Source organism: Leptonychotes weddellii, chromosome 7 (genome assembly GCF_054177405.1).
Source record: "Leptonychotes weddellii isolate Sample4059 chromosome 7, ASM5417740v2, whole genome shotgun sequence".
Taxonomy (NCBI): domain Eukaryota; kingdom Metazoa; phylum Chordata; class Mammalia; order Carnivora; family Phocidae; genus Leptonychotes; species Leptonychotes weddellii.
This window is the reverse complement of record NC_138375.1, coordinates 117,475,458-117,487,995: the sequence shown is the minus strand read 5'-3', so window position 1 is coordinate 117,487,995 and position 12,538 is coordinate 117,475,458. Positions and strand designations below refer to the sequence as shown.

At 37.0% G+C, this 12,538-nt stretch overlaps 1 protein-coding gene across 3 annotated transcripts in view; it reads right to left on the bottom strand.

Annotated features, from left to right (window-relative positions):
- The window catches only part of FNIP1 (folliculin interacting protein 1), a 150,019-nt gene that overhangs the window by 68,147 nt on the left and 69,334 nt on the right, over positions 1 to 12,538 (bottom strand). For all 3 annotated transcript variants that reach the window (XM_081827108.1, XM_081827110.1, XM_081827109.1), the window contains exon 3: positions 513 to 647. In XM_081827108.1, the coding sequence (XP_081683234.1) occupies positions 513 to 647 (135 nt within the window). The remainder of the gene's footprint in view (positions 1 to 512; positions 648 to 12,538) is intronic.

The following is a 12,538-nucleotide window of genomic DNA, read 5'->3' as shown; positions in this document are numbered from 1 at the left end:
TGACATTCACTTGGTATGAAGCCAAGCATTTAATCTTATGTAAAATACAACAAGTTTATACATAAGTTCCCATTAGGTACTAATTTGTTTAACTTTGTATTTTAAAAGAGTCAGATTACTTCTGAAGTATATAAATGTCCATTTCTGCATGTGTATACTTCCAATCATACTACAATTTCATACTACAGCCAAACTGTATTATTAGTTTATATTTATATTCATATTTCAATAATTTATAAGTATCTAAAATGAATTATTCTGGTAGCCCAAAGAATCTGAATTGGGAAATAAAAGGGAGAAACTACCCCTTGCTACGTATGCCCATAGTTTCTGAACTTCCTAAGATTTATCAAAATGCATAAACTTACTTATTAATGACCTGCCTCCCCAGAAAGTTAAGGACTAGTTCCTGTTATATCCCCAGTCCCTAGGATAGTGCATAACACATTGTAGGTACTCAAAAGTAGTTGTGAGTGAATGAATGAATAAATAAATGACATCGATGATCTTACTTGGTACTTCGAACACTGGTCTTTTACATCAGAAGATGAAGTCACAGAACTATCCAGTGAGGAAGAACTGTCTCCTCCAGGTTTCAGTTGGCAGCATTTCCCAAAGACTTTTACTTGAGCATCACTACAGAGTTTCTGAAATAGAGATATTATGCCCATTCATATTAATAAAAGACTTTTCATCATATACAAGTTTAATTATAGTATAAAAACCTTTGAAAAAACCAAGTATGAGATAATTCAAAGTAATATAACCTTGGTAAAATGATTTGCATTTTACTGCATTTTCTCCAGTACTGTTTTCCATTCTTGTGGAGTTTGTATTGTGCTTTTCTCACCAAGGTTATCAAATCATGGAATTTTTCTTATCATTATGGTCTACAACAATGTTCATTACTAGTGACATAATATATTACAGCAGTTTTCAAATTATTTGATCTCAAACCCCCTTTTAGGCCTTTTGTTTGTGTGTTATATCAATATTCTCCCATATAAGAAATTAAAACGGAGAAACTTTAAAATATTAACTCACTTAAATATAACAATACACACATTACAGGTTAACATTAAATAACATATTTTTATGAAAAAAACTTTTTTCATTAAGTAACATTAACATATTTTTATGAAAAAAACTTCCATGGAGAGATGTAGGGATGGGAGAAATAAAAATGAAGCTTTTATATTTTACTAAATGTGTGTGTCTCTACATATATGAACTTATGTTTATTATTTTGAAATGAGAATGTATTCATGTATTGAACAGTTAAATTTTTAATAACAGCTGAGTTTAGGACCAGAAGGCTGTACAGTGGTGTAGTATGAAAGAATCATATATTTCTATTTCTTTTTCTCTATGCTCTTGCTTTCCTCCTAATTCCTCCACAGGTTCTAGAGCTTTCACTGCCCACAACTACCGAAGTTGCAATCCACCAAGGACTTTGATACTCCTAAAAGTATTCTGGTGCTTTATCACAGTTACCAGTATGTAACTCTTCCCTGTAAAAGACCTCAGTAGGTTTTCAGAAGAAGTAATGTGACTGAAATCACAATTTTTGAAGGCCAATTATTTTACAAGTTGCCACCATCACCAAAGGCATTGTAAAAGAGAACACATGATAATTCCAAAAATGTAAAGAGCATGATAAACTAAAAAGAACAAGGGCTTTAAAACTAAATAGACATGAATTTAAATCCTGGCTCCTTGGCAAGTTACTTGACCTCTCTAAGCTTATCTATTTAATGAAGAGAAAGGGGTGTGTGTGTGTGTGTATCTCATTATGTATTTATACATAAATAAATATATAAAGTGCCCTATACAGCATCTAGAACTAGCATATGCTTACTGGTTTTTAGTTATCAATACTATAGAAAAAAGTTGAAGTAAGAAAAACTGAATGCCTACTGAAATAACTGAATGCCTAATCTGGAGTCAGGAACTTCACTAGTTATTTCCATTTGTATTATTTCATTTAGAGACTTACTAAAAATATTGATTATTTTTAGTACTGATATTCTTGGCCACATCTTAATAAATTTCTACTTAATGATCACCATCAAAATTATAGGCCTTCAAGCATATTTTCTGTAATATTCAGGACAGTAGATATTATAACCCAGTTTAACTGATAAGAAACCTGAAGCCCACAGAGGTTAAGTAACTTCACCAAGATTACAAGAACTAGTAGGTCTATAATATACTTAAAGGCAAAACCCAGCTAGCTTTACATGAAAGATACTCAACATCACTAGTGATTAGGGAAATGTAAACTAAAACCACAGTGAGTTACCACTTCATGCCTATTAGAATGGTCATCATCAATAAATCAAGAGACAGGGACGCCTGGGTGGCTCAGTTGGTTAAGCGACTGCCTTCGGCTCAGGTCATGATCCTGGAGTCCTGGGATCGAGTCCCGCATCGGGCTCCCTGCTGAGCAGGGAGTCTGCTTCTCCCTCTGACCCTCCCCTCTCTCATGTGCGCGCTCTCTCTCACTCATTCTCTCTCTCTCAAATAAATAAAATCTTAAAAAATAAAAATAAAAAAATAAATAAATCAAGAGACAACAAATACTGGCATGGATGTGGCAAAAAAAAAGGGAAGCTTTGTGCATTACTGTAAATTGGTACAGCCACTATGAAAAATAGCATGGAGGATCCTCCAAAAATTAAAACTCGGAACTACATTACAATGCAGCAATTCCACTTTTGGGAATACATATCCAAAGGAAATGAAAACACTAAGTCAAAAATATATCTGCACCCCCCATGTTCATGGCAGCATTATTTACAATAGTCAAGACATGGAAAGAACCTAAGTTTCCATCAACGGATAAATGGATAAAGAAGTTGTAAGATATATATATATATATATATATATGATAGATATTCAGTATATCTGTTTATTATATATAGATATAGATATATATCAGCCATAGAAAACAAGGAAATCCTACCATTTGCAACAACAAAGATAGACCTTGAAGGCATTATGCTAAGTGAAATGTCAGAGAAAAACAAATATTGTTCAGACTTGTAGTTACCAGCAGTGGAGGGTGGGAGGAAGGGAATTGGAGGGGGTGGTAAAAGGTAACAAATTTCCAGTAATAAGATAAATAAGTACAAGGGATGTAATAATGTACAAGAGAATAACTATAGACAACACTGCTATATGATATATGAAAGTTAAGAGAATAAATTCTAATAATTTTTATCATAAATAGATTTTTTCCTTTCTTTTTATTCTATCTACATGAGAATATAAATGTTAGCTGAACGTATGGTGGTAATCACTTCACAGTATATGTAAATTAAACCATCAGGCTGTACATCTTAAAATTATGGAGTGATATATGTCAATTATTTCTCAGTAAAACCGGGGGAAAAAACCCAAACTCAGTGGGCCTGTTGCAAACCACAATTTCATAAGTTAAAAAAAGTATGTGAGGGGCGCCTGGGTGGCTCAGTCGTTGAGCGTCTGCCTTCGGCTCAGGTCATGATCCCGGGGTCCTGGGATCGAGCCCCGCATCGGGCTCCCTGCTCCGCGGGAGGCCTGCTTCTCCCTCTCCCACTCCCCCTGCTTGTGTTCCCTCTCTCGCTGTGTCTCTCTCTGTCAAATAAATAAATAAAATCTTTAAAAAAAAAAAAAAGTATGTGAGTATTACGTGGACCAGTAACTAAGAAACAAAGTTGAATGAAACAGTCCCTTTCCTCATGGAACTAACGAGAGAAAGAGATATTTAACAAATAACTAGACAAATATGTATAATGTGTATATATATATGTATAATATATAAATATATATATATTTTTTCAAATATGTCCAATCATGTTAGCAACAGCTAACTCATATTGCACTTACTATCTGCTCAGGTACTATTCCATTTTACATAAAGCCACTCCCTTACACCTCACAACAACTCTATTATCCCCATATTACAAATGAAGAGGTTAAGGATCAATGATGTTTAAGTGAACTGCCTAAGAGAGAACTTAACCTAGTCTAGGGAGATCAAGGAAGCTGGGACTACAAAAAAAAGGAAAGGAGTTAAAAGGTGAAAGAAGAATGGGAGGGCTAGAAAGATACTCCAGGCTGAGGGAACTCTGTATATCTAATCTCTGAATCATGAAGCAATTTGCCATAGGAAGGAAAGGGACAAACATACATCAGTTTCAAAACTGAAGCATAAACATGTGCATAAAAGTGTACATAAAAGTTCTTACTACAAACACACACACACACACACACACCCTTCTCCCCTACCAACTCCCCAGCTGTTCAGTGTCTTTTCTCTCTCACATTCTGAAGTCATGACTTTTCTGAATCCAAACAGCAACAACTTCTGTGGAAGATGGTCTAGTGAGGGGACAGAGCACAGTCAGCAACCCTCAGGTAGACATAGGCCATCTATGAGCACAACTGTAGAGCAAAAAGGATTCAGTTTTTTTTTCCTTATCTTACTTTCATTCCTAAAGGAATCATGCCATACTTTATTTTTAACCCACAAAAAATACGTTCTAGGAATGCATAAAAAATGTTATAAACATCACTGGAAAAAACCTGGCTTTTTATAGATTATAATTTTTATTAACTATTTTTTTTTCCATCTTCACATAATCACAAACAAGTTGCAGGTTTAGTTCAAAGAATTTTTTTTTCTGAATTAAATGGGATAAGTTGACTACCTGATACACTATGAACTCCTAAAGTATCAATACCTGAATGTGTATTTCCTACAAACAAGGACATTCTCTACATAACCACAATACAGCTACTTTTCATGTGGCATATGATCTCAATGCCCATTTATGATAATATTCTTGACACTGATGATCAGTATCAAGTGATTAAGGTGGTGCCTACCAAGCATCTCCACTGTAAACAAATGCTTTTCTCCTCTATCATTAACAATATTTTGGTTGGGGGGACTATGAAATTCATATGCTGCTTATACTTATATGCCATAATATACTGTTTCTCACCAAACTTTCAATTTATTTAGATCATATAAACTCATGGTTTCCTATTTCATTCAATGGGTTGTAATTTGCTACTATCATTACTTGTTTTTATGCTAGAGTTTTCCCTACTTAGCCAGTGACAACCCCTTCAAGCTGGCTTCTATGTTCCTTTGACATGTTCTCATCATTTTTTAAGCTTTCATCACAAGTTCCAGGCTTATTCTTTTCCTTCCCTGCTTCAGCCCAAGGACCAGTCATTTCTCTAAGAAGCCCTGGTTCCTTTTAGTGGAAAATGGAATCTAGACAATAAGATCTAGATGCTAGGTATGCCCATTTGTTGGGGACTCACTGTTCCTCTGCTTTCTCAGTAGACAGAGCTAAAGAGTATACATATGTGTTTAACACACAAACAAGTTTATATCTACGTTTATCATATTTATGTATATATGTGTATGAGTGTATATGTGTGTGTATATATATGTACATATATATGCGTATATATATATATATATATACATATATATATAAACTTAAGTTCACAATAAATCCAATTCCAATCCAACACCACAGGGTTCTTCTAGTTTTCTCCTTTTCCTTATTTGTAACTTCCTTTTCTAACATTCAGAAAAACAGGCCTCTCATTATCCTTCATATGTATTTATTTAATCAACTCCCTCATATGAAACCAGTTTTTCATTTCCCCTGTCACTCCCTCACATGCATGGACGTTTTCCTCAGGCTCAGACAGCCAAGATGGATATCCTCCCCATCCAATACTGTATCAAGCAGCACCTTATGGAGATGCCCTCCTTAACTTACTTGAGCTCCGACACTCTGCTCTGGGCCACCATGCCTCCAACACCTGACATAAGTGTTCAGCCCTACCTAATGGTTTTAGGACTAAATTGTTCAGAAAGGGGAAATGGATGGGAGGAAGGAAGACTTGGGGGATCAAAAATTTTAACCTGGACACATAACCAACCGTATTTCATGTATCAGATTCTATATCACAAATGAAATTCAAATAAATAACCAGCACTTATATAGTATTTTTCAGTTTACAAAAGTTTTTCACATGAATTTCCAACTTTTTTTCTTGTTTTGTCAACTTTTAGTAATATATATAAGAAATCCATTCATATGATTCAAAAGTAAAAACAATATAAAGAAGTATATACACAGAAATCCAGATCTGACCCTTTTTCTAGTACCCTGTTTCCCACTCCACACATTCCCAATAGGTAAAATCCCTTTAAATGGTTTATTATTGTCCTTCTAAAAACTCTTTTTGCAACACAGTATTACTTTCCTTCCACTATTAGAGAAACGGTAAGTAATTCAGTTCTGCCTTGCTTTACGGTTCACTAAAAGCCTAGAGAATCTTCCCATTTATCTTTAGAAATCCTCATATATATATATATATATATATATATATAGTATAGTATTCCAGTGTGTAAATACATTATAGCTTATTTAACCATTCATCTGTTAATGACATTACTGGTGAAACTGCTGAGTCAAAACAAAAATAGATACAACTTCCAGCGAAGATGGCAGAGTAGGAAGATCCTACCTAACTTCATCCCATCCCATGAATACAACTAGATAACACCCACATCAGTGTAAATAACCAAGAAAATAACCAGAAGTCTTGCAGAACAGACTCTCCACAGCTAAATGTAGAGAGGGAGGCACGGTGAAGAAGGTAGGAAGGGCAGAGAAGCCATCAGGAGTTAAATGGACCACAGGACTATCCACATGAGGAAGGGACACCGCAGGCTCCGAGAGGGATAAAAAATGGACCCTCAGGCCTGGTGCCCCAAGCACTGGGAACCCACATGCGGGCCTCCATTACATTTGGATTTTGAAAACCAGTGGGCCTAATCTCACAAGTTGTTACAGTCTGTGGAGTAAACACCTGGAACTGTAAAATTCAGCAGGCTCAGCTCTAGGAGAGCAGAGAGAGCAGAGGAAACTGCGCCCCTGCTCTTAAAGAGATAGCACCACAAACAGCCCCATGGAGATACAGCACAGAAGGAGCAGTCTGAAAAACGTGTAGGGTAGACAGGGGGGTGAGTTGTTTACTAATCTCAGAGCAAGTGAGGGAGGAGCAGGGATCCCTGAAGACTTCTCCAGGAACAAAGGAGCCATCAGGCACCATTCCAGCCCCCACCCCACCCACCAGCCTAGACACACAGACACCTGGGGGAAATAGCCCAGCGCAAACAAACTCCAACTAACTTGCTAAGAGAGCACCTCACCCCTGTGTTCTCCTCAGTACATGCCCCCACCAGCCAGGCCTGGTTCCAGGCAGCCCCTCCCACAGCAAACCTACACAAACCTGGCTAATACCAAGAAACCACCCCTCCTTTCTCCTGCAGACCTGCCTCCTCCAATACGCCCTTGGCCAGAGCCCATCCAAAGTGGTGCACAAACCTGGCACCATGCAAGCAGCCTTGAGAGGTGCCAGGACCACTTCAAAGTGACTCCTGCACAAGGAGAGAGGAAGACAACCACACACACCAGTTTAACTGAGGTCCAGCAGTGAGGGGCAGATATCTGGTCTGACTGTGGGCCCCACCCACCACCAACAAAAGCTTCTGAGGTAAACACAGGCAAAGCACCCTGCAGTTTCGTGCTACCACATATCCGGAAAATGACTGGTCTGACTCATCAAGAACAAGGCAGCCCCAAATTGGCCCACTAACATAGGAACCAAACTCTGCCAACAAGAGGCAAAGAGAGCCATGGTACACAAATGGACTGAAGGCAAATGCGGCTCAGCCACAACAGTGGGGTGCAAGCAATATGCATAGGAGACATCCCTGAAGCTCCAGGTTCTGGTGAACAAAGGACACTGCACTACAGGGCACTACAGAACCTGTTCTTCATAAAGCCACTACTTTCTTTTTTGTTTTTTTTTTTAAAGATTTTATTTATGTGAGAGAGAGAGACAGCATGAGAGCAGGGAGGGTCAGAGGGAGAAGCAGACTCGATGTGGGACTTGATCCCGGGACTCCAGGATCATGACCTGAGCTGAAGGCAGTTGCTTAACCAACTGAGCCACCCAGGCGCCTACTTTCAAGAGCAGGAGACATAGCTGATTTCACATAGAAACAGACACAGAGAGTTAGACAAAATGAAGAGACAGAGAAATATGCCAAATGAAGGAAGAGGAAAAAAATAACAGCAAGAGAACCAAACAAAATGGAGATAAGTAAAATGCCTGAAAGAGAATTTGAAGTAATGGTCATAAAAATACTCACTGAATTTGAGAAAAGAGTAGAGGACCTCAGTGACACCCTCAACAAAGAGACTGAAAACATAAAAAAAAAACCAATCAATGATTAAGAAATCAGTAACTGAAATTAAAAATACACCAGATGGAATAGTAGACTAGAGGAAGTGGATGAACAGATCAGTGACCTGGAAGACAGAGTAATGGAAAGCAATCAAGCTGAACAGGAGAGAGAAAAAGTAATAATTAAAAATGGAAACAGACTTGGGGAACTCAGAAATACCATCAAGCATAATAACATCGACATTATAGGGATCCCAGAAGGAGAAGAAAGGGAAAACGAAGCAGAAAATTTATTTGAAGAAATAATAGCTGAAAACTTCCCAAACTGGTGAAGGAAACAGAAATCCAGATCCAGGAGACACAGAGAGCCCCCAACAAAATCAACCCAGTGATATGATACTATATATAGAAAACCCTAAAGACTCCACCAAAAAACTACTAGAACCAGTAAGTGAATTCAGTAAAATTGCAGGATACAAAATCAATATACAGAAATCAGTTGCATTTCTATATGCTAATAATGAAGCAGCCAAAAGAGAAATTAAGAAATAATCCCATTTACAACTGCACCAAAAAGAATAAAATACCTAGGAATAAACTTTGCCAAAGAGGTCAAAGACCTATTCTCTGAAAACTATAACACAATGATTAAAGAAATTGAAGCTGACACAAATAAATGGAAAGATATTCCATGCTCATGGATTGTAAGAACAAATATTATTAAAATATCCATACTACCCAAAGCAATCTGCAGATTTAACACAAACCCTATCAAAATACCAACAGCGTTTTTCACAGAACTAGAACAAAAAAATCCTAAAATTTGTATGGAACCACAAAGACCCAAATATCCAAACACAATCTTGAATAAGAAAACAAAACTGAAGGTATCATAATCCCAGATTTTAACATCCACTCCAAAGCTATAGTATTCAAAACAGTATGGTACTGGCACAAAAATAGACACAAAGATTGATGGAATAGAGAGGCCAGAAATAAACCTACAATAATATAGTCACTTAATCTTCAACAAAGGAGGCAAGAATATACAATGGGAAAAAGTCTCTTTAACAGATAGTGTTGGGAAAACTGGACAGCTATAGACACAAGAATAAAACTGGACCACTTTCTTACACAATACACAAAAATAAACTCAAAATAAATTAAAGACCCAATTATAAGACTTGAAACCATCAAAATCCTAGAAGAGAGCATAGGCAGTAATCTCTCTGACATCAGCCATAACAACATTTTTCTAGATATGTCTCCTAAGGCAAGGGGAAGAAAAGCAAAAATAAAGTACTGTGACTACTTCAATCTAAAAATCTTCTGCACAGCAAAAGAAACAATCAACAAAATTAAAAAACAGTCTATTGAATGGGAGAAGATACTTGCAAATGACATATCTCACAAAGGGCTAGTATCCAAAGTATAAAAAGAACTTCTACAATTCAACACCAAAAAACCAAATTATTCAATTAAAAATCGGCAGAAGACATGAACAGACATTCCTCCAAAGACATACAGATGGCCAAAACACACATGAAAACATGTTCTACATCACTAATCATCAGGGAAATGCAAATTAAAGGCATAATGAGATCTCTTTTACACATGTCAACATGGTTAAAATCACAAACACAAGAAAAAAGAAATGTTGGCAAGGATGTCGAGAAAGGGAACCCTTGTGCACTGCTGGTGAGAATGCCAACTGGTACATCCACTGTGGAAAACAGTACAGAGGTTCCCCAAAAAACTAAAAATAGAATTATATTTGATCCAGTAACTCCACTGCTAGGTATTTAACCAAAAAATACAAAAACAGTAATACGAAAAGATACATGCACCACTATGTTTATTGCAGCACTATTTACAATAGTCAAATTATGGAAGCAGCCCAAGTGTCCAATGGCCCACTGATAGATGAATGGATAAAGAAGATGTGGTTGCATGTGTGAGTGCGTGTGTGTGTGTGTGTGTGTATGTAACTCAATATTACTCAGTCATAAAAAAGAATAAAATCTTGCCATTTGCAACAACATGGATGGATCTAGAGAGTATAATGGTAAGTGAAATAAATCAGAGAAAGACAAATACCATATGATTTCACTCATAGGTGGAAATTAAGAAAAAAAATGAATATGGAAAAAAATAAAAAACCAGACAAACCAAAAACAGACTCTAAACTATAGAACTGATGGTCACCAGAAGGGAGGTCAAGGGGAATGGGTGAAATAGATGAAGGGGATTAAAAGAATATTTATCATGATGAGGACTGAGTAATGTGTAGAATTGTTGAGTAACTATTTTGTACACTTGAAACTAATACAACACTGTATGTTAACTATATTGGAATTAAAATTTAAAAGACTCTCTAGGGATGAAGAACGAGAATCGTATTTTTAACAAGTGCCCCAGGACACTGTCACACACAGAAGATTCACTGGATGGGACCATCAGTAGGATTTCTTTCAACTCTAAAACTCTGTTCATTCTCATGACCTGAATTTTAGTTACCTCTATTTTTCTGTGAACAGAATTAAATTTAAAAAAGGAAGGCAATGATATTGCCTAAGAACCTACAATTTGGCTGGTGCTACATTTGGGGTCTTACACACATTGCTGTATTTTCCTGCACAATAATCCTTTGCGGTAGGTATTATTACTATCACCACCACAGTATGCATAGATTCCAAGCTGGAACTCTGTACAAACTTCCAAATGTAGGATGAGTAAGTTCTGAGGATGTAATGTATAGCATGGTGACTATAGTTAACAGCACGAAAGTTGTCAAGAGGGTAGATTTTAAATGTTCTCATCACAGGGGCGCCTGGGTGGTTCAGTTGGTTAAGCACTGCACTCTTGATTTCAGCTCAGGTCATGATCTCAGGGTTGTGGGACTGAGCCCTGAGTCAGGCTCCTCACTCAAGTGGGCAGTCTGCTAGAGATTCCCTTTCTCCCTCTCCCTCTGCTCACCATCCCCCACAACCACCGACCCCCCACCTCGCTAAGTCTCTGTCTCTCTGAAATGAATAAATAAATCTTTAAAAATAAATAAAATAAAGGTTCTCATCACACACACAGAAAAATTAACTTTGTGACTTGATAGATGTGATCACTAACCTTATTATGGTAATCCTTTTTCCATATATACATAGGTAAAATAACTACATTGTGTACCTTAAACTTACACAATGTTATATGTCTACTGTATTTTAATAATGCTGAGGGAAAAAAAGGTGGGACTTTTGTACAGTACCTTATCTTCATACAAGAGATTACTATTTTAGGAACTGTTTCTTCATCCTCTTTCAATCAATGAGTTTCTCCTACCGTGAACATTAATTACCTGATGTTATGATGATGATATAAAAATAATAAGGGGAGACTGGGTGGCTCAGTCAGTTTAGCGTCTGACCTTTGGTTTCAGCTCAGGTCCTGATCTTATGGGTTGAGAGATTGAGCCCTGCAGTTAGCACTGCGCTGAGGGGGGAGTCAGCTTGGGATTCTCTCTCTTCCTCTCCCTCTGCAACGCCCCCCCCCCCCCACTCTCTCAAGTGCACGCACATTCTCTAAAATAAATAAACCTTAAAAAAAAACCCGTAAGCTTCATCTTAAGTACTCTTTGACTTACTTTTCTTACCTATTTAAAATTTACTCTTCTTGTATTTTATAGGTTTTGTAAGGCAATTTAAATCCTTTTTATATGGAGCTTACTGATTCCTGTATATTAACTTTTACACAGCTCCTATTACCTAAAATCCAATGGTCCAAATTTGATATCATGTTTAACACTCAACTATTAGCACTTGAACAATGCCTCATAGTGTACAAAACTCACATTGTAATGTGTATTCACCTTTCCAAAGTTATGTGAATTTGCAGACGTACAACTTTTTACTTGTATGCAATGAATGAAAGCTGAAGCATGAGAATGATCATATAACTTCACTAGGAACCCATGAAATAGCATTACATTATCATGAAAACAAAATGTCCAGGATAAGGATAGTATCACGTGATCAAATCACATAGGCTACATCATTGTTCAAAGAAATGACATCTCAATAATTTTTTTTATTCTTATGTTAATCCCCATACATTACATCATTAGTTTTAGATGAAGTGTTCCATGATTCATTGTTTGTGCATAACACCCAGTGCTCCATGCAGAATGTGCCCTCCTCAATACCCACCACCAGGCTAACCCATCCTCCCACCCCCCTCCCCTCTAGAACCCTCAGTTTGTTTTTCAGAGTCCATCGTC